The sequence below is a fragment of the Diaporthe batatas genome, assembly GCF_019321695.1.
Source record: "Diaporthe batatas strain CRI 302-4 chromosome Unknown Contig00014, whole genome shotgun sequence".
NCBI lineage: Eukaryota > Fungi > Ascomycota > Sordariomycetes > Diaporthales > Diaporthaceae > Diaporthe > Diaporthe batatas.
Window position 1 is genome coordinate 633,822 of NW_025408561.1, and position 27,926 is coordinate 661,747.

At 50.4% G+C, this 27,926-nt stretch overlaps 6 protein-coding genes across 6 annotated transcripts; 2 read left to right on the plus strand and 4 right to left on the minus strand.

Annotated features, from left to right (window-relative positions):
* Positions 1-468: 468 nt before the first annotated feature.
* Positions 469-4,161, minus strand: KVR01_011052 (uncharacterized protein). The gene is made up of 6 exons (XM_044784258.1): positions 3,530-4,161; positions 3,184-3,478; positions 2,900-3,050; positions 2,618-2,825; positions 2,202-2,557; positions 469-2,120 (listed from the first exon to the last, which is right to left on the minus strand). Exons 2-6 carry the CDS (start codon positions 3,376-3,378, stop codon positions 1,591-1,593), a joined length of 1,440 nt encoding a protein of 479 aa, XP_044640199.1. The 5' UTR covers positions 3,379-3,478; positions 3,530-4,161; the 3' UTR covers positions 469-1,590.
* A 1,630-nt stretch (positions 4,162-5,791) lies between these two features.
* On the plus strand, positions 5,792-10,575 carry KVR01_011069 (uncharacterized protein). Its single transcript, XM_044782106.1, has 2 exons — positions 5,792-7,539; positions 7,594-10,575. Exons 1-2 carry the CDS (start codon positions 6,233-6,235, stop codon positions 7,598-7,600), a joined length of 1,314 nt encoding a protein of 437 aa, XP_044640216.1. The 5' UTR covers positions 5,792-6,232; the 3' UTR covers positions 7,601-10,575.
* KVR01_010792 (uncharacterized protein) lies at positions 8,299-10,367 on the minus strand (the record flags this gene model as incomplete). Its single annotated transcript, XM_044784411.1, has 3 exons — positions 8,299-8,645; positions 8,815-8,887; positions 8,976-10,367. 3 exons carry the CDS (start codon positions 10,365-10,367, stop codon positions 8,299-8,301), a joined length of 1,812 nt encoding a protein of 603 aa, XP_044639939.1.
* A 3,886-nt stretch (positions 10,576-14,461) lies between the features above and the next one.
* On the plus strand, positions 14,462-17,466 carry KVR01_011011 (uncharacterized protein). Its single transcript, XM_044787213.1, has 6 exons — positions 14,462-14,751; positions 14,933-15,538; positions 15,774-15,989; positions 16,065-16,342; positions 16,473-16,850; positions 16,974-17,466. Exons 1-6 carry the CDS (start codon positions 14,621-14,623, stop codon positions 17,255-17,257), a joined length of 1,893 nt encoding a protein of 630 aa, XP_044640158.1. The 5' UTR covers positions 14,462-14,620; the 3' UTR covers positions 17,258-17,466.
* Positions 17,467-18,459: 993 nt separating this feature from the next.
* KVR01_010744 (uncharacterized protein) lies at positions 18,460-19,773 on the minus strand (the record flags this gene model as incomplete). Its single annotated transcript, XM_044787794.1, has 2 exons — positions 18,460-19,073; positions 19,149-19,773. 2 exons carry the CDS (start codon positions 19,771-19,773, stop codon positions 18,460-18,462), a joined length of 1,239 nt encoding a protein of 412 aa, XP_044639891.1.
* A 3,123-nt stretch (positions 19,774-22,896) lies between these two features.
* Positions 22,897-27,835, minus strand: KVR01_010981 (uncharacterized protein). The gene is made up of 5 exons (XM_044793586.1): positions 26,118-27,835; positions 25,708-26,039; positions 25,092-25,648; positions 24,875-25,025; positions 22,897-24,814 (listed from the first exon to the last, which is right to left on the minus strand). Exons 1-5 carry the CDS (start codon positions 26,598-26,600, stop codon positions 24,586-24,588), a joined length of 1,752 nt encoding a protein of 583 aa, XP_044640128.1. The 5' UTR covers positions 26,601-27,835; the 3' UTR covers positions 22,897-24,585.
* Positions 27,836-27,926: the final 91 nt, after the last annotated feature.

Consider the following 27,926-nt stretch of genomic DNA (forward strand, 5'->3'; position numbering starts at 1 on the left):
GGCCTCCCTGCACAGTGCTCAATCCCCGCCTCACTCACTCATGTATTGTTCTCACATTTTTATAGTTACTAATAAAATACATCAACAGAAACAGCCAAGACCTTGGTTTGGCAGCACATAAAGCAAAATCATCCGTCGAATCCGGAATTCAGACGTGGAGGCAACTAGCCAATTCCTTCGGAACTGCCGAAACTCATCGCTGGCGTTGATGGAAGACGGATATAACACACCACTTAAAGTGCACTACCTAGGTAGGCGTACGGATGCCCATACTGACTTGATCCCACCCATGCACAAGTCCTTCCTGCTCACGGCCGGTCCCGCTTCTCGGACTTGACCTGGTGCAACACACAGCTCAGAGCTTGTAATACCAAACCGAGGCAGATGAGGCGGGGAGCTAACAACTCTCAATGGGCTCATGCAGCATGTCGTTTGTTTCTAGAGCCCGATCCATTTCTTTGTTGTCTTCCAGGGTGTTACAAACTACACAACGAACCAACCCCTGGTGTCCCTGAAGGGCAACCGGGAGGAGCCGCAAGGCCTGTCTCGAGCCGAATGGAATGCGCGCCAGGCCGGGTGGGAGGGAGACGAGCTCGCCCGGATCGGAAACTGCCGATCCTGCCATGGTATCCTGACTCTTTCCCGGGCATCAACCTCGGATGGAGCTCAGATTCCATGGTCCAAGGTCACGGCATAATCGATCGTGTGCGACCCTTGCCTTTACAAGCCAGAGCGCTCGGGAATACGGCTTCGAGCTTCGATGCCTTGTCAACATCATTCGACCCCCATACGCACACACAAGAGAGAAAGGCAGAACAGTCGTCTGATCATCTCACAGCACTGGTTCACATTGGAAACTGCCTTGCTCTACATTCTTAACATCCACGATAGACACAGAACTGAATGTATTACAAGAGAATAGAAGAGTATGTTTTTCGAATCGAGCCCCGGAAGCTAGCGAGAATCCCACCTGGGTCGCACCATCGCGAAACACGTCAAGATACATGTCTCTCCCTCCTCGAACCCCAATGTCTCAAAATCGCGGTTTGGGAAATGCCGGCCGCAACATGGGGACAGCTCGCGTGGCCTCCGATGCTATCGTGATGTGTAAAAAGAGAAGTGATTCGATGACGCCGTCCCCACGTGGCATGGTGATCTATGATGAACCATGACGATTTTGTGTTTCCTTCTCCAATGCATTGGGCTGTTGAGCCACGTCTTCTGGTGCCGCACATGTGATGTTTACCGGGCCTCGAGGGCCAGCAATGCAATGCATAGAAACAGGCAGTGCTGCTGAAAACAACAAGACAAATAAAATCAATTCGCCAATTTTGAACGCTCAGTCTGTCACCACAGAGGGGTGCCCAGGACAATTTGCCGCAATTATCAAGGACGGGTATTTGGAGATAGGCGGCGGCGGCCGCGGCGCAAGGCAGATCGTCTTTGCCGAGAACGACTCAGATGGGTGGAACACAAGTCTCTGGTTCCCTCCGAGGTGGCTCGCGACCACAGTATGACCTGAAAATTCGCCCCTGGCCTAGACCTAGTTGTACCACACAATTCGCACCCGGAATGTCATCCACGCTCTCATCAGACGCTGTTGATGGCAGTTGTCGCATCGCTCTTGGTCTCGGTGCCGGCCTTGCTCGCGGGCTGGCGGTCCTCGTAGCCCAGCTCCGTCTTGGTGGTGAGCGCCTCGCGCAGCTTGCTCTCGCCACGGTGCATCCACACGTTCCAGCCGCTCTGGCTCAGCGGCCACAGCACCTTGTTGTCGAGGGTCTCGATCCACTGGCGGGCCTGGGGCTTGGGCTTGGACGCAATCACGTCCAGCTCCGAGGCGATCTGCGCGCAGTACAGCTCCATCGGCAGGTCGTTGACGTCCTGCCCGAACGGGTTCTCGATCTCGCGGCCAATAAATAACAGGCCCAGGATGATGTAGCCGGCCGCCACGGTTGCGGGGATCGTCACCCAGCCTAGACCGCCGACAAGCTGGAACGGGAGGAGGAACACGTATACCCATGTAATTTGCGAGATGGCAATGGCATATGCGATGGGCAGAGGTGTAGTGAGCACACGCTCAGTGCCAGTGAGGACGTCGTTAAGTGCAGCTAGGTTGTTGTCTAGGAATGCTGTCAGTCAGTCGTCGTGAACGAGGCATGGGAGACCGCATCGGCCGATTCAAAAACGGGGGTTCAGCTCACAGGCCAGAGTCTGTTGCATTGGGATGGAAAGCTGGCCGCCCTCAATGACTTCATCAATATAGGAGGCCAGGTAGCTCAGAATTTCCAACGGCAGGTTTCCCAGGGGCCGGACAGCTTTCTTGATGGCCTTCCGGGGGTTGCTGGCCGCGAACGACACACCGAGATACTCGCCAGCCTCCCTTAGCTTGTTGTGCTTGCGTGGCAGAGCGGTCTCGGGAGTCTCCAGGGTCGCCTGTTGAGCGAACGTATCCAGGTGCCCGATAAGGTTCTTCAGATCTTCGTGGTCAGTGTAGGGCTCGAAGCGGAGCTTGTGCTTGAGTGAGACGGCGAATGCGACAAGGAGGTTCATCGCCGTGCTAGACGACCACGAGAGTCAGCAAATGTCAGCGGCGGCAAGGATGGACGGTTGTGCTCACAGCTTGGCAAGGATGTCCTTCTCCTTACTGTCGGGGCGTTCCTTGGTGTGGACCCAGAAGACGCGTCCCAGATTTTGCGACGTCAAGATGAGCTGAGCCCAATACTTTCGGCCCTCCATGTACCGCTCATAGGCACTTGAGTTGCGGAAGCTCAAGCCAAGACTGACGACGAAACCGGTAACCGTGAGCAGGGTCGATTGCACGCTGACTGTATTGGAGCATGTATGTTAGCACTTTGACGAGCATTCCACGAGTTCACCGGAGTTGTCGGCCTAGACATACGTTTGACGTCTGTGAGCCGCGTGACGAGTGTGATGCACGAGGCCCAGCCACCGAGGATTAACAGCGGTATTATCATTTTTGGCAAGATGCTGCCATGCATCTGCATGAACATGGGCCATTTCGAATGCTTCAGAATGTCTCGTGGGCCAGTCTGGAAATTATACAGTTAGCAACGGATCGATACGACCCCGCGGCTCGTATCCATCTAGTTGTTGCGCCGCCAACAGCAGCCATCCCGCTACTGGAACCGCGGTAGCAGCGTAGCTACGAGAAGGGCGGCTTACAAAATAATCGTCGAGGTCTAAGCTCGTATGTTGCCGGCTGAAAGGATTCGGCGTGTTTGCTCTGGATCGCAGTATGGACTCAACCTGCTCTAAAGGAGGTTGTTCATCGGATGGCCGGCGTGTGCGATGCGCGGCGACATCGCCGTCTCCGTTGGCAGTGGTGTTGGGAGCGTGGTATTCTCCGCCTTCCGCCATATTGGGTGTGAAGTTAATCGGAGAACAGCTCGAAAGAGGAGCAGGGCACTGGTGAGCTCTGGAAGCTTCAGGCTCGGGACAGCCTGGCTGGTCGAATTATCTGTGAATTATGAGTAAGTACACTTACGACTGGGAATTCAGGAAGACTAACACCACCAGGGGAGGCGAATGTAAATAGTGACGGGAGCGACCAGAGCTTAAATAGCAAGACCTAGGGAACTTTGTAAGAAGAGACGGTTGCACGGTTTGAGGGAATCGAGATGCTCAAAGTTAAAGGGATCAACGGCGGCGAGCGATGTCATGCAGACAGAGATGGGGATAAGAAAAATGCCAGCCCGGCGCGAGCTTCGAGGAGAGGAAATAATAATTTGGGATGGGCTGCCGTTCGTGTAATGCAGCCTGCCCTGTCCTTGAGCCGTCCCCACACAGACGCAGCTCAGCCATTGAATCATGATCAAGGCTGCCAGAAATGGAAGCACTGGGCCGTGCCAGGGACCAGCCAGGCAGCCCAGGGCCGTGCCAGGGACACTGGCGAGACTGGGCAGATCGGGAGACCCAGTCCTGCCAGTCAGATTGGAGCGAATGTAAGGGTCCACTTTCGCGACCGGCAGTAGGGACGGTGGTGGAAGCATTTGAAACAGCAGTTCAATTCAACTAGGTTGGCCAAGAAAAAGGGGCCGCTCCCTGGGATCTGCTGGCGGCCTGGCGGCCAGCAGCTGGCAGCTTGCTTTGTCTGCTACGTGCCATCTCCTGCCTGCGTGGCTCAGGAGGATCGGCAGCCCGGATACCTGATCGAGGAACTCGCCGAGGGCGGCAAGCCGCGTGGATGGTCTATTGGGTGCTGGAATTTTCACTGCATTGTACATAGTACTGCATGTACACTCCTGGCAGCCTGGCTGACGTTCTGCACTGTAAGGGGGCATATTGTTGTTGGGCCAGGTAAGAAATGGTGCAGGCAAGAAGGATTGGACCAAGTGGATTGTCAGCACGCCCATGGATGCGGCTGAAGCTCCAGGCCAATGGATCCCATGGGAACTCTGGTTGTGTTGAGAAGCAAGAAAAACACTGGTTTGGGGGCCTGCCCATTATTGCGTACCAACGGCTGCAGGCAGCGGGACCTAGTGGGGCCCCTTGGGACGACTGGGCAATGGCGGAGGTGGATCTCATCAATGCCGGTGGGCCTGCCCGCATTGTGGGCGGGATCCAAGATCGTCCCGTGTGTTTGGTATTTTGGGTTCTAGATTGTCAGAGCCAAAAAACTAGACTGCGACGGGAGGTCTGCAGTGGCAGCTGCCAGAAGAGGCACGTTTTCAACGTCGACCCGGCTGATGAGGCAGTGTGGGCTGCCCCGTTCCTGATGAAGCTTCTGGTGCAGCATACCTAGACTACACTAGGTATGATGAACGGCCCGGGCGGTGTGAGGCTCCATGAATGGTTGAAGGAATGCTCAGCTGCGGCACAGCTTGCGGGCCCGGCAGGAAAAGTGCAAGGCAGTGGGGATATCCAGCTGCACCACGTTTGGATATCTGGCGTCAATTGCGGCGCACATGAAAGTCTCGTGCTGATGATCGGAAGTCGGCAAGGGCGAGGGCGAGGGCGAGGGCGTGCTGCAGGACATGCAACGGCGGGTTCTCCCAGGCTCATCATGCTGAGGCGCTATGGCATGTTTCAGACTTCCAAATGGAGATGTTCTCTGCTGGGCCACTTGTCTGGCCACGTTGAGGCGGCCAGAGGATGTGCTGACTTGACGGCGTTTTGGCCGGTTGGTGAGCCGGCCTGTTGCGATGAGCAAGCTGCATCCAGTGCACCGGAGAGTTTTGATCTAGTGTAGTGCCCGTGATCGTCTCTCTACACCTTTGGCCTGCCCATCCGTCTTCTCCAGCAGGGCACAGACTTGGTTGCGGGCTGAGCTCCGACGGGGCTGCTGGGGCCTTGCCTTGGCTTTTGCTCGCCTGCATGCTGCACGCTGCTGGATTGTGGGGCAAAGAAGCCATGGACACACCACACTGGCTGACTGGTGAACAGTCTTGAGTGTTGCAGGACGATGGCTTCTATTATTCCTTGTGCAATAGCAGACGCGTCCTCGGGTTTGAGGTGCGCAAGCGGTACGGGATATGCATGGCCGTGCACCCAGAGACGTGACCCTTGTCTGTCAGAGTCTCAGAGCCACGGTCCGGGCCCTCGGGGAGACGGCGTCTAGACCAGGTAGATTTCGGACGTGAAACACATGCTCGGCTTCAGAGTCGAGGTTGCAGGCGAGGTGCAGCTGAGGTGCAGCTGGCGCTGGAGAGGGCCATGCGAGCAGGGCAGGCAGGTTGGCAGGCAACCAACAGACCTCACAGCCAGCAAAGCACTGCACACTGGCAATGCGGGTGACGATCTGGGCATGTGTGCGTGCTGTGTAGGAGCAATTGGGTTGTGCAGGTTGGCAGGTTGGCTGGTTGACGGTGTTGGCCAAAACTGGCGACATGTGTCGGGCGCACAGGGCTGACAGTGCCTGCCACCTCGGCAGAATATGTCATGTACTCCGTACTCCGTACCTGCATCCCCCAATTACCCCCAATACCCCTGAGTCGGCTTACTCATCACTCCCGGCGGGCAAAAGCAACGGCGCGAAGAGCAACAGCTCCGTCTCAATGTGGCATCGCCGACCTGCCACACCCCTCCCCAACCGCCTGAATCAAGCCGAGTCGAGTCGATTCGAGCCGAGTCGAGTCGAGTCGCGTCGAGACAAGACAAGTTAAGACAAGACAAGACAAGACAAAACAAGCCAGCCAATGTTCCTCGCCGCCTCAGCCTCAGCCTCAGCTCCAGCCCCAGCCCCAGCCCCAGCCAGCGCAGTCCTCCCTCCACCATGCTCTCCGGGATCCTCATCTTCAACCAGAAGGGCGAGAACCTCATATTCCGTGCCTTCCGCAACGACTGCCGCCCCCGGCTCGCCGATGTCTTCCGCATCCAGGTCATCAGCAACGCCCAGGTCCGCTCGCCCATCCTGACCCTGGGCAGCACCACCTTCAGCCATGTCAAGCACGAGAACATCTACCTGGTTGCCATCACCAAGAGCAACGCCAATGCCGCCCTCGTCTTCGAGTTCCTCTACCGCCTGATCCAGCTCGGCCGCGGCTACTTTGGCAAGTTCGACGAGGAGGCTGTCAAGAACAACTTCGTCCTGGTCTACGAGCTGCTCGACGAGATCATCGACTTCGGATACCCGCAGAACACAGAGACCGACACCCTCAAGATGTACATCACCACCGAGGGCGTCAAGTCGGAGAACAAGTTCGAGGACTCGGCAAAGATCACAATGCAGGCCACCGGCGCCCTGTCCTGGCGCAAGGCCGACGTCAAGTACCGCAAGAATGAGGCTTTTGTCGATGTCATCGAGGACGTCAACCTGCTCATGTCCGCTACCGGCGCCGTCCTGCGCGCCGACGTCACAGGCCAGATCATCATGCGCGCCTACCTCTCAGGCACCCCCGAGTGCAAGTTCGGCCTCAACGACAGGCTTCTCCTCGACAACGACGGGCTGCTCAGCCTCCCCAGCGGCAACAGGATGGGCACCAAGGCTACCAAGGCAGCGGCTGGTAGTGTGACCCTCGAGGACTGCCAGTTCCACCAGTGCGTCAAGCTGGGCAAGTTCGACTCCGACCGTATCATCTCCTTTGTCCCCCCCGATGGTGAGTTCGAGCTCATGCGCTACCGTGCCACCGAGAATATCAACCTGCCCTTCAAGGTCCACGCCATCGTCAACGAGGTCGGCAAGACCAAGGTCGAGTACAGCATCGGCGTCAAGGCAAACTTTGGCACCAAGTTGTTCGCCACCAATGTCGTCGTCCGCATCCCCACGCCCCTTAACACCGCCAGAATCACCGAGCGATGTACACAGGGGAAGGCCAAGTACGAGCCAGCAGAAAACCATATAGTGTGGAAGATCGGAAGGTTCACCGGACAGAGCGAGTTCGTGCTCAGCGCCGAGGCCGAGCTGACCTCCATGACCAACCAAAAAACGTGGAGTAGGCCTCCGCTGAGCATGAGCTTCAGCCTCTTGATGTTTACGAGCAGCGGTCTGTTGGTCAGATACCTCAAGGTATTCGAGAAGAGTAACTACAGCAGTGTGAAGTGGGTCAGGTATATGACGCGGGCGGGGAGCTACGAAATCAGGTGAGTCGTTGCGATCCTTGCGCCATCCAAGACAGCCGCTGACAAGTGATCTAGATTTTGAATAATGGGTAGCCACGGATAATTTTCGTTACTTTCAGCATGGCAAGGCGTTTGGGGAAATCACACGGCTGGGCAACTGCTTCGAATGCGCTCCATAATCACCGCCACGGACGTTATCCAACAGTCTCCCGAAAGCAGCCCAGGAACCTGGTGGAAGGTGCTGAACATACACACCTTGCCGACTGGCCTACCTTGTGGCTATCACCCACCTTCCAACGATGCCCTGCCTTGCCTGCTGGCACCGGCCCAGGGCACGATTCTGTTTCACGGCGCGAGTTTCCATGGAATGATCCGTCCCTGGCATCTGAGTGCCAAGCTACCGTGGAGACGCCAAGCTACTTGGGCAAGTCAAATAATGCGGTCAGCTCGCATGACGCGCATCCGAGCCGCCCGGCGGTCAATACTGGGTCCACGGGCCGGGCGGCGCGGAACATTGCACAGACTCGGGCTTTCTCTGACAACCGAGTCCGAGAAGTTGCCTCGATGGCGCGGCGGAAGTTCAATTTGTACATATCGTCTAATTCAAGACATTCTAAGCAACCAGATTGGTGATCACTTACCCGTGGAAAATCCTCTCTTGTCTATACCTGCCAACATGAGGCGGTAACTCTGCAAGCCTTCGCTTCGGGGTGGTTCTATGCGACCCATACAGTGCCATCATTCCGGAACCAAGGTGCAGCTTCTTGCCCACCCGACGGATCAGACACTGGAATCACCATTCTTCTCCTGGCCGCTGTCCTCAGCACCACCGCCCTCGCCCTTCTGCTGCTTCGCCCTCACATCGCGATTCCCAAGACCCAAGGAAGTAAAAAAGCACAAAGCCGACAAGGCCACCGCAAGGTAAAAGGTTCTTTCGAACGAAATCGCGTACGCCCGTATCACAGCCGGCAAGTCCTCTGCGGGGACGACTTTACGGAATGCAGTAGCTCCCACAGCGATAACAGCATCCGGGTTCACGTGCGGGGCGTTCTCACGGATCTGAGAGGCAAGGCTGTCGTCAAAAATAGTATTTGCCACAGATATAAGAACAGCACTGCCTAACCCCTCTACAGAATGCGAAGTCAGCTATCACGCAGCAGGAGGAGTAATTTCGACTGAATAGGCGGGGAAAGGGCCACAGTGCGACGATGGCCTGTCTCAATAATAGCAGCATGACGGACCGTGAAGTGTAGAGTTATCTTCAAGCTGTCAAAACTGTGTCTGGAAGCCACTTACGGATGAAAGTGAGCATCGCCATGGCCACTGCGATCTGCGATGGCTGTAGGACGGTCTGCACCGCGATAAGTGCCTGAGTGGCAGGGCAGGGTCAGCAGGACGGTTCCCAATCCACTTGCCCCAAAGCCAATGGACGCAGAACGAGAAAGGGCAAGACATACCATTTGTATACCAGCACCACGGCCGACGCCAAGAATGATCTGATATCCAATCCACGTCCCTGTATTGGTTCCAACTGTCCAGGTCGAGATGAGCCCTGACCCAACGCTGGACAAAACCGCCGAGAAGATGGCCCATGGGAGGTAGTATCCGAGCCTACTGACCGCAAATCCGCTCAACACGGCTGTGATGAGCTGGGAGATGATGCTTGGAAGCATGTGTAACCCGGCCGTGAAGGGCGATGAGCCTTGCACAGACTGGAAGTAAATGGGCAAGAAGTATGACGTGATAAAGGTGCAGCTGAACAAGCACAGCTGGGTCAGGCAGCCAGCAACCACGACTTTCTCGCGAAACATGCTAAGCGGTACCATCGCGTCCTCGCCACCCATACGCCACTCCCACGCGATGAACACCGCGCCCACCGCCCCAGCCCCGCAGAACAACCCAATGACCGTCGCCGAGGACCAAGGGTACGTGCCGCCGCCGCCGTAGTGCAGTGCCAGCAACAGCATCACCACGGACGGGACGAGCAGCGCCGTCCCCACGAGGTCGAATCTCCTCCATAGGCCTGGGCGGCGGATGAAGCTGCGGAACTCCGGCTTGGAAACCTGCTCAGGGATCCTCACCGCGGACAGGGCGACGGCGGCGACCCCGCCGATGGGGAGGTTGATGTAGAAGCACCATCTCCACGTCGAATACTGGGTCAGGGCCCCGCCGATAAGGGGTCCGCCGATGAGTCCCAGCTGACTCACCCCCATGAGAAGGCCGGTGACGGCGGGTCGCCGCCGTAGCGGGACCAGCGCGGCGATTATAGTCAGCGCGCCGTTGAAGAGGCCAGATGCACCGAGTCCTGCAACCGCGCGTCCCCCAATGAGCATATTGGAGCTGGTGGACAGGCCGCATATCAGCGAGCCCAGCTCAAAGAGCAGCACCGAGGCGATGTAGGTTTGCTTGTTGGGCAGGTAAGTGAAGAGCTTGCCCGTCATAGGCTGGAGGGCCGAGAGAGCGAGTTGGTATGACGAGACATACCAGCCGATGTCCTGGACCGAGTGGAATTCGTTCGTGATGGTTGGTGTGGCGGTGCTGAGTATGCTGTTGTCTAGGAAGACGAGAATGGTGGACAGATTGAGTGCTATGAGGGCGAGTATCAGGGGCAGACCCGTGAGGTGCCCTGTCCCGGTACCTCGGGCGGATTCTTCTGCATTGTTGGCGGCAACTGGGGGCACAGATGCTGCAATGGAGGGCACGAGTGATAGCAGTACAGGCTGGTGTGGATACGTGAGGCTTGGCCTCCGAGAGCTTGTTCTGCTGGGCTGTTGCTGCTCGGCCTTGTCGTCTGCCATGGACGCACCATCTTGCGAAGATGGTGGGCTTGGCTTCTCGAGATCAGCCATCCTTGCTTCTACCATGTCGTGTCTTGCTTGACCTTGAGTTGATACCCTAGGGCGCTTGAGAAGAAGAAGCTTTCTGGGGCTATCTGGACATGAGGCGACACAATCTGAGCTGGCTGGCCCTCGCCAGGAGACTTTCATCCATAATCCATAGAGTATATAAACAGCATCAATACGGCCATGGTGCACTCCACTGGCAACTGAACCATCATCAGATATTTTACATGTGAGGCTGCAAGTCAATGATGTCGGATTACGGGTGTGTGAAATCGAATCCCGCTTCTTCCCGCCTCGCATGCCAGCGCCGGTTTATTAGATGCACTGAGGTGGTGCTTACACTTCCAGTAGGCATTAGAGTGACCTCTTGGATTTGCTGCATTTCTGTTCGGATCGAATGGGGATTTGACCTGTCAGACGGCAGTACCATCTCGAGCGGCCAATTTGTCCCGCCGGGCCGATTCCGCCCTTCGCTTCAAAGTCCGTCCATGATAAGCAGGCCGTCAATAGTAGTACCATGTCGTGTGATCTAGTTGGCGCTATCTTGGGGCTGGGACTCGGTTCTATCATTACCAGAGATTTGGTCTGTACTCTGCATTCACATTACTCGTAGACTAGTCTGTCACGTACAAAAGTGTGGGAGCCACTCTAGGGTACAGTTAGGTTTATGGTGTAGTTGCTGCTTCGTTAAGCCATGGAGGGCTATTGTAAGAATCTAGATAGGTCGTGGCGTGACTTGCTACTTACCTAAGTATCAAGGGAAGCAAGCAATGGGTTGGCCCCTATTTATCTACTATATAAAGCCCCTAATATATAGAGTCTTAATTAGTTATATAGAGTATAATAGATGGATATTAAAAAGATATAAATTAGTTTTTAAAATAAAATAAAGACCTTTTAGAAAATATATTTAAATATATATATTTAACTTATTTATAAATATAAAAATATAAAGCTTTAATTATATTATATTTTTCCTTTATATTATATAATTATTTTTTAATTTAACTATTTATTTCTTTCTTTTAAAGTTTATATATAAAGGTTTTAATAACTTTATATATATCTTTATAATTTTTTTATAAAAGAACTTTAAATTCTTTTTTTCTTTAAATTTTTTTATATTATTAAAAAGTTAATAGTTATTAATAATAAAAGTATAAATTTTAAAAAAAATAAATTTATTATCTTTTTTCTTTATTTTTTTATAAATTACTTTTAAAACTTTTTTTTAAAACTTTTAATACTTTATTATAAAAATCTTAAAAATAGTATATTAAGTTAGCGCACCGGTCTGCGCATAACCCTACTAATGTATACGTATTTCCCACTAAAAACCGTGATTTTTTACCTCTCCTATTTAATTCTATTAAATTCTTATAAGATAAATAAAATATTTATTAAATCTCTCTTTTTTATTTTATATAATAATAAAATTTTAATAATTCTAACCTAATCTTAATATAGTTAAATAACTATAAATAAATATTTTCTACTTTTTATATATTATATTAATATTATAATTTTAAGGTTAATTAATAATAAATTTAATTACTTTACTTTATTAAAAAAAGTAGTTAATATTAATAAGTATTTATAAAAGACTTTCTATTTTAGAATTTTTCTTTATTTAATTATTAAAGATTTAAAATAAGTAGAGTGAATATAATAAAGAAAAAGCTCTATATATTATTAAAACTTAAATAACTAATTAAAGAAAATTCTAAAAATAAAAACTCTTTTATAAATATTTATTAATATTAACTACTTTTTTAATAAAGTAAAGTAATTAAATTTATTATTAATTAACCTTAAAGTTATAATATTAATATAATATATAAAAAGTAAAAATATTTATTTATAATTATTTAATTATATTAAGATTAAGTTAGAATTATTTAAACTTTTATAATAGTATAGGTTTATAACTATTAGGAATTTTAAGTTAGGTAACTTAGAATTATAGTCTTTTAGTTAGAGTGTTTATTAGGTTAGTAGTTAGTAGATCTATCTTAATTCTAAGTTAATTAGGGTTGTGGGTTTAAGCCCCTATAGTTTGAAAATCTTCGGTTAGTTTCTAGTTAATCTAAGATAAGTCTCTGTGGTACTTAGGGTAAGAAGGTAAACCTCCGTTTAATAAACGGCTAAAAAGTAGGTATTTATAAGCTTTAGAAACTAGTGCTATATTGTGGATTTTTAGGCCTTTTATAAGTTAGTGTATTAATTTGGTAATAAATGGTTTAGTTGTCTATAAATTAAAATTCTATTATCTTAAAACTACTTCTTTATTTAGTAGTTCTAATAGGCTCTATAATAAGCTTTAAAGGGGGAATATAATAATATAGGTTTATAACTATTAGGAATTCTAAGTTAAATAACTTAGAATTATAGTTTTTTAACTAGGGCGTTTATTACGCTAGTAGTTAGTAGATCTATCTTAATTTTATTGTTATATAGAATAAAAGAGAGGAATTTAACTAATATTTTTTCTTATATATAATATTTCTTTAAAATTAAATAGGTTAGTGTAAAAATCGACGTTTTTAGTGGGAAATATATGTGTATTAGTGGGGTTATATGTAGATTAGTGTGCTGACTTATAAATTATTTTTTTTATTTTAAGTTTTTTTTAAAATTAATATTTATATATTTAAATAAAAGTTATAATACTTATTTAATAAAGATTTTATTAATATATATATATTTATATTTAAAAGAATAATTTTTAATTAAACTTTTTTTAATATAATTTAATTATATAATAATTATTTTTAAACTTAATTTTATTATATAACTTTTTTATAATAATTAAATTATAAATTATTTTTATTTATAATTAATATTATTATTAAAATAATATTTTTAATTTTATTTATATATTATAAAGTTAAAATTATAAATATTTATTATATTATAATTATTATTAATAATATTATATTTTTTAAATATTAAGTTTTAAGTATTTATTATTATATAAAAGTATTATATATATTTTTAAATATATATAAAATAAAAGTAAAACTATATAAAAATATAAAGATTTATTTTATAATTTATATAAAGAATATAAATTTATTTTTATTTTTAAATTATATTTAACTATAATAACTTATATAAATATATTATATTAAAATATTATACTTTAAATTATATAATTAAAAGATTTATAATTATAATTTTATAATAATCTTTTATTTATTTAATTTATATTATTATAATTTAATTTAATTTTAAATTTAATTTAAACTATTTTTAAATTTATTAAATGTTTTATTCTTTAAAACAATTAAATATTTAAATTCTTTAAGTTTAAATTTAAAACTTTTACGAAGTTTAATTTATTTTAAATTAAGTTTATAATCTTTTAATATTTTTTAAAATATATTAATTATCTTAAATAATTTATTTTTAAAAAAAGTAAAGGTCTATCTTTATATAATTATAAATTTAATCATTAATATTTATTTATTTATAAGCTATTAGAATTATAAACCTAGATAATAGAGGAACTTTATTGTATAAAGACGGACCGGCTAGAAAACCACAGTCCTAAGTTTCCCAGATTTAGAATTCAGCACTTATGAACTCGTTCGGTCACAAGAGTCCTCTGCCTCTGGTGGAACAATAGATGACGGCTTGACATGATCCAGGACGCCAGGGACGATGAAGCGATTGAATATTGTAAAGTGATCATGATCATAGATTTCAGCAGGATCAAGGAAATAGCTCGCACTTATTTAATCATGATAGTGTCTGCGGTATGCGGCCCTGCCAAGTAACTATCAACGCTGGATTAGAAATGCCCGGATGCTAATAATAAGTGGTGGAGGATGGTCAGCTACTTGTGAGTGGTGGCTCGCACCCGGCAGAAGAACATGCTCCGATGTTTCCGGTGTCATGTCAGCTTACGCTCAGATGCCTTATTAGGGGATGAACGAGCCCGGGCGTTTGGGAATGAAAAGATCGGATTACATCACACGCCTACCAAGCCGCACCGCACCCACTAGGACTGGCTCAGCCGGGCAACTCCGGCGGCCTTCGGATGCTATATCTCAGCCCAAATCCGCCTTCCTCACCGGCCGACACGCCCAAACTTCCTCGTTTGAATCCACTGCCCGTGTGCTCTGGAGTGGATTTCGCAACCTTACTCGTGCTTCCTATCACAGCACAATCCCAATCCCGACTGAGTGCCAAACGGAACTCTGGAGTCCACCCGCATACAACTCATACAGTCTCCGACTCCCTGGCGCCACCAGCAAATGCAACCGTCACCGGCCCGTGTGGCAAAGGCCGGCGGGGGCACACCGGCGCCGTACGGGCATGCCTGCACGAACTGTGTCAAGGCCAAGTGCAAATGCATGTACGGCGATCATGTTGGCGCATGCGAGAGGTATGTTGATCCCACCGTAGATACTGTGCCGATTCAGACGTAGAATCTTGACCATCAGTACCGCCTCATGACCAATCTGAGCGCTGCTTGTTGTCATTCCATGCCTTCATCCCCCGACACGCCCGGGCATCTTACCAGATGTTGTGCACGCAATTTACGCAATTTACTTACCAGGATCCAGGTGCTCTCGCTTGCAGAAGGACTGTCAGCCATCAGTACCCAATCGCAAGCGGTCGCAGAAGAAGGTCCCGGGGTCGAGGACAGCTCATCTAGAGGAGAAGCTCGATGACCTCGTTTCCCTAATACGGTCCCAAACAGCCGTGAAAGGGCCTAATGAATCACCGCCAGTCCCGACCCCAGCGTCACTGGGCCAAACAACATCTGATGGAACCGCCCTTCCCTCCTCAGACTCAAGTCCCAACACCGTAGGTGCCTCAGCCGCAACCTGCCACGCACGGAGTGGCAAGATGAACCCTTCCAGCAGCGCTGCGGACTCGGAACTAGACTACTACGTCCCCGAGAACGAGGCCCTGGAGCGCCTCGATCTCTTCCGGCGGGACTATCCACAGTTCGGCCCTATAGTCTACATACCGCCCAAGACGACTGCCAAGGAGCTCCAGCAGACTCGCCCTCTGCTGTGGATGTCCATCATGGCTTGTACATCCCGCTCTACAAAAGAGTCTCATCTGATTGGGGACAAGATCCGCCACATTGTCTCGGACAGGGTCGTCCGGCAGTATGACAGGAGCCTGGACCTGCTGCAAGGCCTTCTGGTCTTCCTCTGCTGGTCAGTCACATCACATTTCCTCCCCAATTAGCAGTTTGTTGTGAAGTCTCGCTTGGCTCGTGGGCATGCGTAAAGCATGTTCCCGTGTCGTTCAATACACGTGCACACTTTGATTTTACATTTGGGCAATACTCCATAACAGCCGAGCAGGCACAACTCTGTTGGTACTGTTCTCGGGCAACGCTCTCTACTCCAACCCCGTCAATCTTGGAAAATTCTGACTCTCGACACACAGGCCACATTCCCACAAAAAGGAAAACCCGTTCATATCGATATGGACTGGTATCGGAGTTGCCATCGCTCAAGATCTTGGGCTCACGGCCATCAAGACTGAAACTGCGTTCACTTTTATGAAAAAGTTTGCCTTTCATGGGATGAAACACCCGCAGACGAAAGAAGGCACAATGGAAGCAAGAAGGACATTACTGGCTTTATACGTTTGGTGTAACACGTAAGTCTGCTTTCTCGAACACAAGCGAAACCGAAGCAGGTAGCCACCTGCGCCAGACGCTTACATGATCAACAGGGCGTCGCAAATGCTGAGAAGAGACAACCAACTTCGCTGGACACCTCACATGGAGGAGAGCCTCCGGCTTTTGATAGAACAGCCTGAGTGGGATGGAGACAGGACACTTTCCGTACAAGTGCGCTGTGCTTTTATTTCGGAGCAAATGAATGACCTCTTTATACAACAGTCTCTCAGCGGAGAGAACCAGATATCACCATACCTGATTAAGGCTTTGGACGGACAACTGCAAGATATATGGAGGACACTGCCAGGAATTACAACCACTTCTCGTAATGGTAAGTCTCTTGAAAGGAGAACTGATCTAGCCAGAAACATCGTACTTGACGTCCCACGGGGAGGTTCCACCTTCCCGTTCCGCTTCCGTCTCTGCATGAAAAGCTCTAACGCACCGATTTTCCCTCTCAGAAACAGTACTTCTCCACATGTACGCCACTGAAGTGCTCATAAATGAGCTTGCACTACATCTACCGCCATCCACGGACCATGCAGACGTCACGTTTCGCGTAGGGCGCTTGCAGAAGTGCCTCAAGGCCATCGAGAACTGGTTCGAGACGTACGAGGCCACGCCGCCGTCTGTGGCGGTCGGCGGAACGTTCCATATCTTCGTTCAGCTTGTCATCTGCCTGGTGACGATCATCAAACTCAGCAGACTTGAGGACTTCCCGGCCTGGGACGCAGCCGAAGTGCGGCGGCGGCTCGACATCTTCGCCATGTTCGACCGCGTCGCGGCACGCATGGACAAGATCCGTGTCGCGGTCGGGATCCAGGAGGACGACGAGCGCGGTAAGCAGCTTCCTCAAACAATCTTTACCCTTCCAAGAACGAACACTGGCATGCCCCATTCTTTTCTATGTCGGTATGAAGTTACTCCTTGAGCTCTTTTGATGGCTGACTATGATGCTATAGAGGAAAGCATATGGGCCAAATCGGTCAAAGTTATGGGTCTCATGAAGGCCGGCGTCCAGGCAGACTGGGCAAGCCATGGGATCATAGGCGGTGAGCCTGATCCGTCCACAGCTGGTTCACAGGCCCTTGACCATCGGCTGGCCATGGCCGCAGGTAGTGAGGCGGTTATGGGGGCCAACTTGCAGATTAATCACGACGCCCTGACAGGGGAGTTTGTGCACAATTTTGGGGACGACCCATGGCTGTCAGCAATGTTTATCCCGTGGGATGCAATGAATTTCTGAGGGCGAGTTGGCAACCGCCGGCGAAAGGAGTACAGCTGAAACTCTCCACTGTGTTGCAACTCGGATTCACTGCTTATATAGCAAAGTAATAGATTAGAGCCCTCCAAGCTTCCTTACATGTAACATTATACAGTCAAAGCAGCAATTAGTATAAATTTGTCTCCAAAAAGGATTAAGCTGGAGGTATTTATTTTCTCAGCTCTAGAGCCGTCAGTTGACGCCTCCAGGCGGTTTCGGTCCTAATCCGTATGCATCAACCCAAACACGTACGATCCCTTGATACAGCACTGAGCAGTGACTGTAACTGGTTTCCTACTTCTATCCCGTATACCTTGTTTCGCTTCATATACGTCCTCAGCCATATCTAGGTACATGGCGCCTTCACAAAGTGGTAAAAGCCCAGCTTTCTTCATCATCATCTTCTTTCTTTCTCTGGAAAAAAGAAGAGAAACACGATGCCGATAACAGTGCAAAAAGACACAATTAGTAGACACGTGGCCTCGGCCACGTGTCGCACACTATATACTGCCTCCTGGACGGCCCATTAGACAGGCAAGGCAAGAGTCCACTGGGAACAGGCAGGCGCCAAAAGGAGCATATGAAAGCCATCGGAACTGGCCTTACAGCTTAGGGTTGTACTTGGATTGTCATGAACTTCAATTTCGTTGTCATTGTCGTCTCTTACACACTGGTGACTGGAAGTCAAGCGGTTGCTAGCTGAGGCAGTCTTGTACATACCTAGGTAGTTACCCAGGTAGATGACCTCATATAGTTATGGAAGGGGGACATTTCAAATACTTAGAACTTCGGCCGTACTATATTTCCTTCTACTTAACTGTTCATATTTTCATCTAAGACTTCACTCATTCCTCATTATCACGCAACAGTGACAACATCAGAGCCGAAGGGACTGGTCCTCTCAATTGCTATTCTCTAGGCTTCGAGCGGGATGTTGAACAACACCTTGTGTTTCACTATCGTTCTCCCTACCGTTAAAATGCTTCATGGTGATAGTATTTATTAATCATTGCATAAACAAGTAAATTAAGCGCATCTCTTTGAACAGGTATTTATCTATAGTGCACAGCCATCTACCTAGGTATTGTTCCCACAACATGAACCGCTCGCTCCCTTAAGGTGCTAGGTGCAGGGCCAGCCTTGGAAATAGCAACTCGTACCGCATTGCGTTTCCGCCATGCGACTTAACCGGCATACTGGACTAGGTTACTTTCTGTCACATTCATGACAGCCTGCCCGAGCAAGATCTTCTTCCCTTCGCTGTCGAAGACAGCATAAGTCGCTTGGAGAAACGGGTTACCGAGACTGGTCAGTCCACCAACCACCCCGTTCTGAAGCCCAATGATTGATGGGATTGCACATTGCCCTGGGACATCGCCAGGGACCATCAGGAGATCAAGTGGAACGTTCATCATGGTCGCGTCATTATCGAACCCGAAGGCCAGTGACATGGAAGCGAGGTTGCACGGGACATTCCCAAGCAACACAGCGTCTTGGTCATTTCTGGTTTCCACCCCCAGAGTTTGAGCTAGTCCTCGGACTGCATCGGCGGGTAGGTCGAGCTCAGGGTTGCCCGTATCGATGAGAGCAGGCTGGGTCTCGCTGAGCAAGTTTCCTGGTGCTCGCCTCTGTGGTCCCACCTGCTGCCCATTGCCACCTGTGACCGTCATGGAGCTTAACCCCACGACGAACTGCGGGAACTCTCCTTGATCATTGGAAATAAGTGGTACTTCTTTCAGCTCGCCACTGAATTTTGCTTTATCCACGCCACCAAATGCAATTGATCCAGGTGTCCCCCCTGAGAATATGTGGTTAGATCCAACATAGAACTTTGAAAATGCTAGCGCCAAAGGCAGGCAAGTTCAACACTTACGGAAGTCGTTCACATAAACCCCAAAGGCACTTGTCTTGGTGACGCCGGCCTGTTTCATCGAGATTGGGACATTCGAGTACGGCCTGTCGGACGCCTCATTGCCGACTGGTCCAACTCCAAACACGGCGAAAGACGGTGTTCCCTCGGGAACAAAACCGTCCTCCTGGAGGGCGAATTCAGCATCTGATATGGTCTGATTGTTGCTTCCGAGGGTAAGAAGGCCCTTGACAAAAGGCCCTTGGTATGTCTCGCCTGTCCCGAAGCTTGTGTTGAGGAGTAGGCCCGTCTTCTCGACACCGCTTGACGCGTCGGGGCTGAAAGAGCCGAGGACAAGGCCGAACGAGTTCTGCGTGCATAGCTGCTGCGGCTTCCCGCACACTGAGCTCCCAGTCTCAGGAGAAATTAGGTCGCTGCTGCCAGTATCGATGATCATTGTCACGATCTGTGGAGGGCTTCCGAGTCCGACCTTGACTAGCGGTAAAGGCCCCGTCTTGTTGCTGTAAAAATGAGTGATCTCTAGATCCACTATACCACTAGAGAGCGTGGAGTTACCGCCAAAGGGTGCAGAAAGCACCTTCGACGCCAGTGTTGACGCAACGAGTAGCAAAGTAGTCTTTGTAGTCATGATGCTGCCTATCGAAAGGAGCAAATGATTAGGTAGTGACAGCCAGAAACTTCAAAGGCTCTGAGGAATCAAATAACGCGGCGTCTAAATAAGCAACGACTTTCGCTTCGATAATTGACTAGGGAGGGTATTGATATTTCAAGTGAGACGCTTTGTCAAGATCGTAGGGACTGGTCCGGTATAATAAGGCTCTGCAGTGCGCTCAATGAGGTGTGTGACAAGATCGCTGAAAAGAATTTGCTCTATATACACTAAGTTTGAAGGAGTTGGTGTCGTCTATATTGATGGGCTTACATGCACTGTAATGGAGGCAAACAAGGGCAATCCTACTTTCACATAAGTCATCCTATCGTGATCCGATTTCCACGATTTAACACCCCTGAAAAGTGCTCACAGTGGTGAGTCCCTAGTTCGAATTCTAATGCCCCTTGCTCTTCTATCGATGCGAAGCCGAGAGAGACTACTAGGTACCTAGGTAGTTAGCTTCTATGAAATCCATGGGTCTGTGGGCATGTCCCGGTGAGCACGCGGGACGCGGAGCCAAATTCTCTGTAGAATCACTCAGGAACAAGAAGCCGGATGCCCTTTATTGTCAGCCGAACAGGTTATCCTCCACTTAAGTTTGATGTATTCCTGGGACGATTACGACCCAGTCATGTTGTATTGCACTGAGGTTCTCGCGCAACCTTGAGATCTACCGAAGATCCGGTGTGCCCGAGGCGGCGTTTCAGCTGTCATGTGCCGCTCAGGCTTGATTGATATCCAGAAGCGGTTCGCGCCGCTTGTCCGGCATATTAGCGACCATTGTTTCACGCATTCACGGTAATTGTAGATCCGATCCGGCAGGTCAATCGATACCCAGAAAATGGAAAAGCTTCTTTGCTAGCCGTCTTCCAGTGGGAGGCTTATTTTCGAACACCAAGGAAGGCGCCGCTCTTGTTACACAAATGCCAAGGCCTCATTCGAGCAGAACGCATGTTTTGTGTCGCTCATAAAACAGGTAGTTGAGCCGAATCAGTAGCCGAGATGCCCAGTTGCCCTTCCGCAGTGCTTTCCCCCTGGACCTTTCCACAAGAGCAAGCAGTGCATTTCCTCGAGTGCCTGATCTCTGACTCAAAGAGCAGGCCCAAGAAGTTTAGAAAAACTGGCTTTCCTACAAGAAGCCTGTAGTATGCCTGCCGATCAATCTTTGGCTTGTGATCTTATCTCTTACCTTTCATCCTGCTTGCCCTCCCGGCACGAATGTGAATGGGATGGCACGCGGGTTCTATCAAAAGGATACTAGTAGCTTTCACTTGAGATGTTTCAGGCGAGCCCCATCTCAAGATGCGACTTTGGCGTTTCCAAGTGGTGCAAATCAGAAATAAACATTTTCACTGTGTACGATCTATCTAGCTCGGGAGAACGACGACCTCCCCCCCCCTTTTTTTTCCTTTTCAAGCTGAGACCCCACCCATGTGGACTTATAAGTTGGTGAGTAGGGCAGTTTATTATTTTGGTGACCGTAGCTGCTTGAGTTTCTAAAGTTTCGGAAGACACCAAACGTCACATGCAGAATCGTATCTATGGTTCTTGTGTCGTAGGATTCATGCCATATGATAGACAGCATGCGCTAGGTATAGATTGAGAACGAAACCACTCAGCACCACATGTGAATGCCCGCCGTCTGTAGTTCTCCACCAAGCTCCTAGAAACAACTCATCATCGTCCCAAATATCACAAGGCGCCATTGGGAGGTTGCCCAATTGCCGTAATTAATGCAGCCCTTTCGATTCACCCAGATTTGCCGGGCCACTCATATACCTCAAGTGCTAGGTAATGTACAACATGCATGAATATAGTGCATGTTACATCAACAAATTCGCGGCATCCTCTTAAAGCACCGAATTGGACAGCCGTGTAAAAGCACTGTTTCTTAACACCATCGGCTCAGACTCATCCTCTAGATCAAATTGAATTCCCCGGTCACACGTTACATGCCTAGGTATTAGTTAGTGGCGTGCTTCACTGGGAACAAGCTTTTTCATTTCTTGAAGCGCATCCAACATCTCTCAAGATGATACTATCGCGTTTGAACAATCCTTTATTCCATTGTCCCTTAAAAGTATCAATATATACACTTATCGTATTATCGACAGTTTTTTCTTCTTCTTCAAATGCTGGGTCTTTGAGCGTTTACCACTCTATGAAGGCGCCATGTATGGCTTCGGGCGTATACGGAATAGAAGCGAATCCAGAGCTGGAAACATAGAAGGAATCTCGGGAGCTCGAAAGGACATGCTTGCCAGCCAGTTCAATGTTGCTTAAATTAAGGACCCGGTCTGCGAGACTGATGGTAGAAACAACTACCAGTTGACGGTGAGCCCAATGACAACCCACACCAAATTGCTGACAGTTCCTGCTTGGATGATGGAGCGGTAGTTCTCGCTCCGGTTATATAAAACAATATGCAACAATGTCTTGGCCAAACCTACTCCAAATTCATCAAAAGCCCTGCGCTCCCATCATTTCTCCCCCCCGCCGGTAGTCATCTTTTCCTATCCAATATCCTTCCATTTCATGCGTATGTCCCCTGGTTATTGGAAGGCACTCGTCATAAACTTTTTGCGACTCCCAATGGTTGTTCTCAAGCTTCTAAAATTCCCAGTGTTTTGTCGGTCCGATGATGAGCATCATATAATCAAGTATGCCCTATACCGTCGGGTACATCACAACGAGATCATGATATGGGGCTACAATCCGTTGCCGCCATGACCACAACCTTCACATGGCTGCTCAAATGGAATGGGTAGCTTCCTTGGTCGGGACATATTACCCTTTGCCCATGAACCTGGTGGCGTCTTGGTGCATACCTTGGGTAGCTCGACTCAAGTGCTTGCAGGTGTCGAGCGCGTCGTCAATTGTGCTTATCAACCAGCCATGCCCCGAGGCCCCTTCACTGCAGCCTTAGAGGTCATGGATATTTCTTTCTGATGTCGACCACGGAAAATATTAATGGCCGGCTGGTGTTGTTGGAAGGGTTTGATGGAGGGCTGCGGCCAGGGTTAGGACAAGGGGGGTGTCCGACTCGGAGTGACGCACGTCGGCCGCAGCACCGACGCGACGGGCAGAGAGCATCAACAGCTCCCGGCAGCACCCCCAGGATGAAACAATTGCCTTGTCGTCCTTTTCAAGATCAACACCTCGATCAACCTGGGTCGCGGGACACTGAACACGCCGGTCATGGACAGCTTCGTCCTCGGCACGGGTGCCTCGATCTACACCCAGCGGCTGCTTCCAGCGATCTTGCTGGCTGAGCACGAGATCATCCTGGTTACTTGCTTCTGGGCATCTTCCAAGACGCTGGTGGCACTCTCCAATGCGCTTGAGCAACTTGCCCGGAAGCGAGAGACGCTGCCCGTTCAACCACTGCGGGTGTACATCTGCTTCTCCTCGCGTTCTCTGCTCCAGAAGCTCTCGCATACGTCGTCGAGGGATGGATATGTCTACCCTCGGTCTTCGTGGAGCAACAAGTTGGGCCTGCCAGCCCCGGACGTCCTAGCTGCGGGAAAGATGGAGATGGAGGTGAAGAGCCTGTTCTTCCTGCCTTTCAGCGTGATGCACCCCAAATTTCTGATTGTGGATCGCCGGCGGGCGTTCGTGCCGAGCTGCAACGTCAGCTGGGAGACTTGGCTCGAGGGATGTCTGGAAATGTCGAGGAAGGCGCCGCGTGATGACCCCATTGATGGCCTCCTGAGCTTCTACCGCACTGTGTGGCAAAACGGTCTGGACCTCGAGGCAACGCTGCCGCCGACTTTGGAACAGGATACCCGACAAACTTGCCTCACTGACAGCAGAATTGACGAGGGTAAAATCAAGTCCCTAGCCGACAGGCTCGCGCCTGTCCAAGTACCAGCCGCAGGAGTCGAATGGCTCCCCAGTTGGCACCACCGCAACCCATCCTTCTGTTTTTGGCCTTGGAAGTCCCCTTCAGTCCCAGACACGCCTCTCAACACTGCGTTTCTAAGACTATTGGACGGAGCAAGCCGGGACATCTACATCCAGACTCCGAACCTCACCTCTCCACCAGTGCTCTCTGCCATCGACAAGGCTCTCGCCCGCGGAGTAGACGTCGCCATTGTAACCAGTCGGCGCATGATGCTGTTGGAACAAATCGTCACAGCCGGCACGACGACCGGTTGGTGCATTCGGGGCCTAGTAAAGCGTTATCGGCGGCTTCGTGCTTCGACTCAAGCCTTAGAACAAGCGCATCCAGGGGCAGACGAGACTGTTGACCTGGAGGCTCAGCCTGTCGCGCCGGGTTCGTTGCGGATTTCCTACTTCAAGCCAAGTGAAGCCTCGACCCTGGACGAGGAGCCTGTGCAATCGCACTTGAAGCTCAGTATCTTTGATGGACAACACACTGTTTTGGGTTCAGGCAACATGGACCGAGCGAGCTGGTTTACGAGTCAAGAGCTCGGCGTGCTCATCGACAGCACCGAATTTGCCACCACAGCCAGGAGGACCGTGGAGGAGGTCCTAGTTGGTAGACTGAACTCTGTTTTCACGACTCCCTGAGACGACGAACCGTGTGAAGAACTAGGCTTCGAGGGCGGACCGATATGCTGAACAGAGCATAACGCGGCCTGTCCGGCACGAGGTCAAGAGAGAACGTGTTCTATTTGCATGGACAGCGATGATGTTCGCAAGAACTATATACATCGAAGGGAAAGACCTTTGAAAATAAGACGAGCTTCCCGATACCCTCTATGGGCGATGATAAGGCACTCTGGTACTTACCCACACCGCCCGCGCGACTACCTGCTGATCCGATTAGAACGCCGGGTTGGCGTTAGTCAGGAGCTGCTCGAAGTACGCCTGGAACCAGGTGCCTGCCTCGGGGGCGGGCTTGAGGGAGTCTGACTGGCCGCAGTGGAAGTCGTACCGGGTGGCACTCTGATCGCTGGTGCCGTCCGATTCGCCGCCAGGCTTAACCCAGACGAAGGCATCCTCCAGCTCGAGGCCGGTGTTGGAGGTGGGACGGAGACCAAATCCAGTTCCCCTAAGGCATTTGTGTTGGTCAACTGTTCTCGTCCAAGTCTTTTCCGGATACATTACTTACAAGGCGTTGCACCAGTCTCCCCACGCGGCCTGGCCTGTAGGCTGCTTGCCGGAACGGCCTTGGTCCGTGATGAAATGTGCGCTGAACCCTTCGGCGGCGAGGAGGGGCGCAATAGCCTTCACGTAGTGCGACTCGTCGTAGTTGGCGTTACCTGGGAGACATGTTAGCGTCCTGACCTCCTGCCAGATTGACGATCATTCGGCATTCGGAGACTCACCTTGGGTATATGATGGTGCGGTGGCGACGCTCCAGGCGTTATAATTGGCTACATTCGTCGCAAGCCCGCGCAAGGCAGCAGGAGAGCCAGCGTCCTTGTACACCTTGGCAAACATATCGGCTGCGGGCTGAAGGTTGGCCTGCCATCCCAGCCAACCGGCGTGCCCAGCATCCATATACATCGCGACGTTGGGCAAGTTGAGCTGCTTCAGGGCGTACTGTGTGGACAGCAGGTAGTTGTCCTTTGCGTTGGCGCACTTGGCCACGTTGAGGTTGGTCACCAGATTGGCGAGCGAGTCGGGCTCAACGACCAGCAGAACTCTAACATCCGAGTAGGTAATGAGTTGCTTGCGGATGGAGTCGATGTACGCCTGGTACTTGGCAGCACCGCCGTTGGCATAGCTCAGCTCACCATTGGAAGCGGCAGCCGCACAGTCTCGGTCCGGGAGGTCATACACCACGAAGAGGCCAGCATATGGTGTAGTAGCCCCCTTGTTGGCAGCTCGAATGTCCGCAAGGGTGCCTGCCATCAAAGTGTCGACCTTGTCGGCGGTGTCGCTTTTCGAAGTCCTCAGTCAGCCACCAACACGCGAACGCGAAAAAGATGGAATACTTACAGCCACTGGAAGCTAGGTACCTTGGCAACCGCGGCGGCCTTGGTGGCCATGGCTGCCGAAAGGCTTGGAATTGCCAGGGAAGAGACCTCGGAAGCGTAGTAGGAGTTGGCCCACATATTCACGCCGTTGAAAGGGTTGCCGCTATACGAGGCAGTGGTACCGGCTCCTCCGGGGATCGTGGTGGACGGCTTGGACGAGGTGGTCGCCGACCCTGCGCTGGTCGTGCTCGCCTTGGACGTCGTGGTTGACGACGGGCCTGCGGTGGTGGTGGTCCTGGAGGTTGTCGCTGCAGTGGAACTGCTCGCAGCCGAGCCAGGTAAGCACTGCGAGTACTACAGAACTCGGAATCAGCCTTCAAGAAATCGGAAGAAGTACCTTCATGCTAATATGGCAAGGAGTGGGCCACAAACATAGTCATTGCCCTTGGTACACACAGACCCAGACGCGCAGCAGGTCGCTCCCGACCAGCCGATCCCTCCGCACTGCGCGCTGACCGCCGTCATTAGTATGTCGAGTCCGAAGGCCGAAGGCCAGGTGAGAGGCCGACTTACTACATGGCTCCACAGTTCTGTCGCTCCTCGACCGGCGCGGCCAGAGCCATGGTAGCCAAGGCGGCGAGAAGAACGCTTTTGACCGCCATCTTTCTTGTATGTCAACTGGTGTCGGTCGGAGTTGGTGTTATTTCCAAGCGGAGTGAGAGGATGGAGCTGAAGACGAGGTTCTATCCGCGGTTTTGAATCACGGCGGTCCTGCCTTTTATGAAGAAGCAAGTCTCGCACATCGACGGATGCGCCCCGCCATTGCGTCGGATAAGCGGGAAGACGGCCTCTGATGGTTAATATCAAGGTGTTCAGGTCTGAACCACCGACCCTCGAGCACGGGCGGCGCCTCATTTCCTCCGGCGCACGTTGCACGCTGCTTTTGGGTGAGGCATACTTGGAAAACACTGCGGAGGAAGAAGACGCTGGCTGGAACCTGGGCTAGGCATTTAGGCAGTGCGTCCCGATTGGAACCGAGGATCAAGGAAGCCAGCACAGGCCTCGCAGGGGAAACAGAAGCTCACCATCTCCGCGTGATCACATCACACTGTTTCTAGGGTAGCAACAGCTGACACGGCACCAAGATCCCTCACTGTCGTCGACTCCCGCTTGTTGTGGGAAGCAACACCAAGTTCGAACTTCGACGCATTTGGACCGCCCCCAAGGGTACCCCAGTCTCGGGAGGCCACTGCAGGCAAACAACCCAAGGCGGAAAGGATCGCTACTTCCGCCAACCAAACGGGCATCCAGCGAAATGGTCCAAGCCTACCCTTGGCAACTGACACCGTCGGGTTGACAGCCCTTGCACGAGAGCTTAATCTCGGAGCCCCACGTTCCTGAATGACCCTGATGGGAAAGCGTCAGATCATTGCCAGCAGTGTGGGGTGTACAGTGGAGCTGCCCACAGTAGCATTGCATTGTCTGGGGGCAGGGGTGTCAATCGGATCTTGTCGACCATGTTCCGTCCGGACTGTCCTACATGTGGATGTCGGTTCTTCTGTTGCGTGTAGGCCATCCAGCAGAGGACTTGTTGTTCATCATCCGACTACGATGATACTAGCTAGCGGCTGGTCGAGGACAGCACAGTTGCTCAACCGCTTCATCGAATCCAGAGAATGCTCGCACAACACCAGACTAAATGCGGGACCAACTCGAGAACCCACACTCGCCGTCTGCTAGGCGGTGCACAGTTAATATCTGGATAAATTGCCCGCCTCGAGCTTCCCTGGAGGAAGCAGCCGGTGACTACAATGTTCACTTTTTCAATCTGCTTGCGTCCTTTCATCTCGCCTCTCGTACCCGCGAGCCGCGCCGCTGATCACTCGGGATACCGCTTTCGGAGAATGGGACCTTCTGGCCGGCTTGCCCATGCGCGCGTACCTCTTCCCCCAGCATGCCCTGCAGACCAAGCAAACGCTTTAAGCATTTGTGGCCCAGATCATTGGAGATCAGCAGGTCAGCGAAAAGCTTGGTTGCTGGGTCTAGAACACAACCTTGCAACGGGCCTGGTTCTGCTCAGAAACGTGGCCGCTGGCCGAGACCGAACTATCATTCGATGACCCCAGAGGACTTGGCTCCACAAACCGTTTCCAAGCTCAACGACCATCTTTGATGTGGATTTCAAAATTGAACAACTTGCATCCAATTCCAATTCACAATTGCGTACAAAGTCGTGTTGCA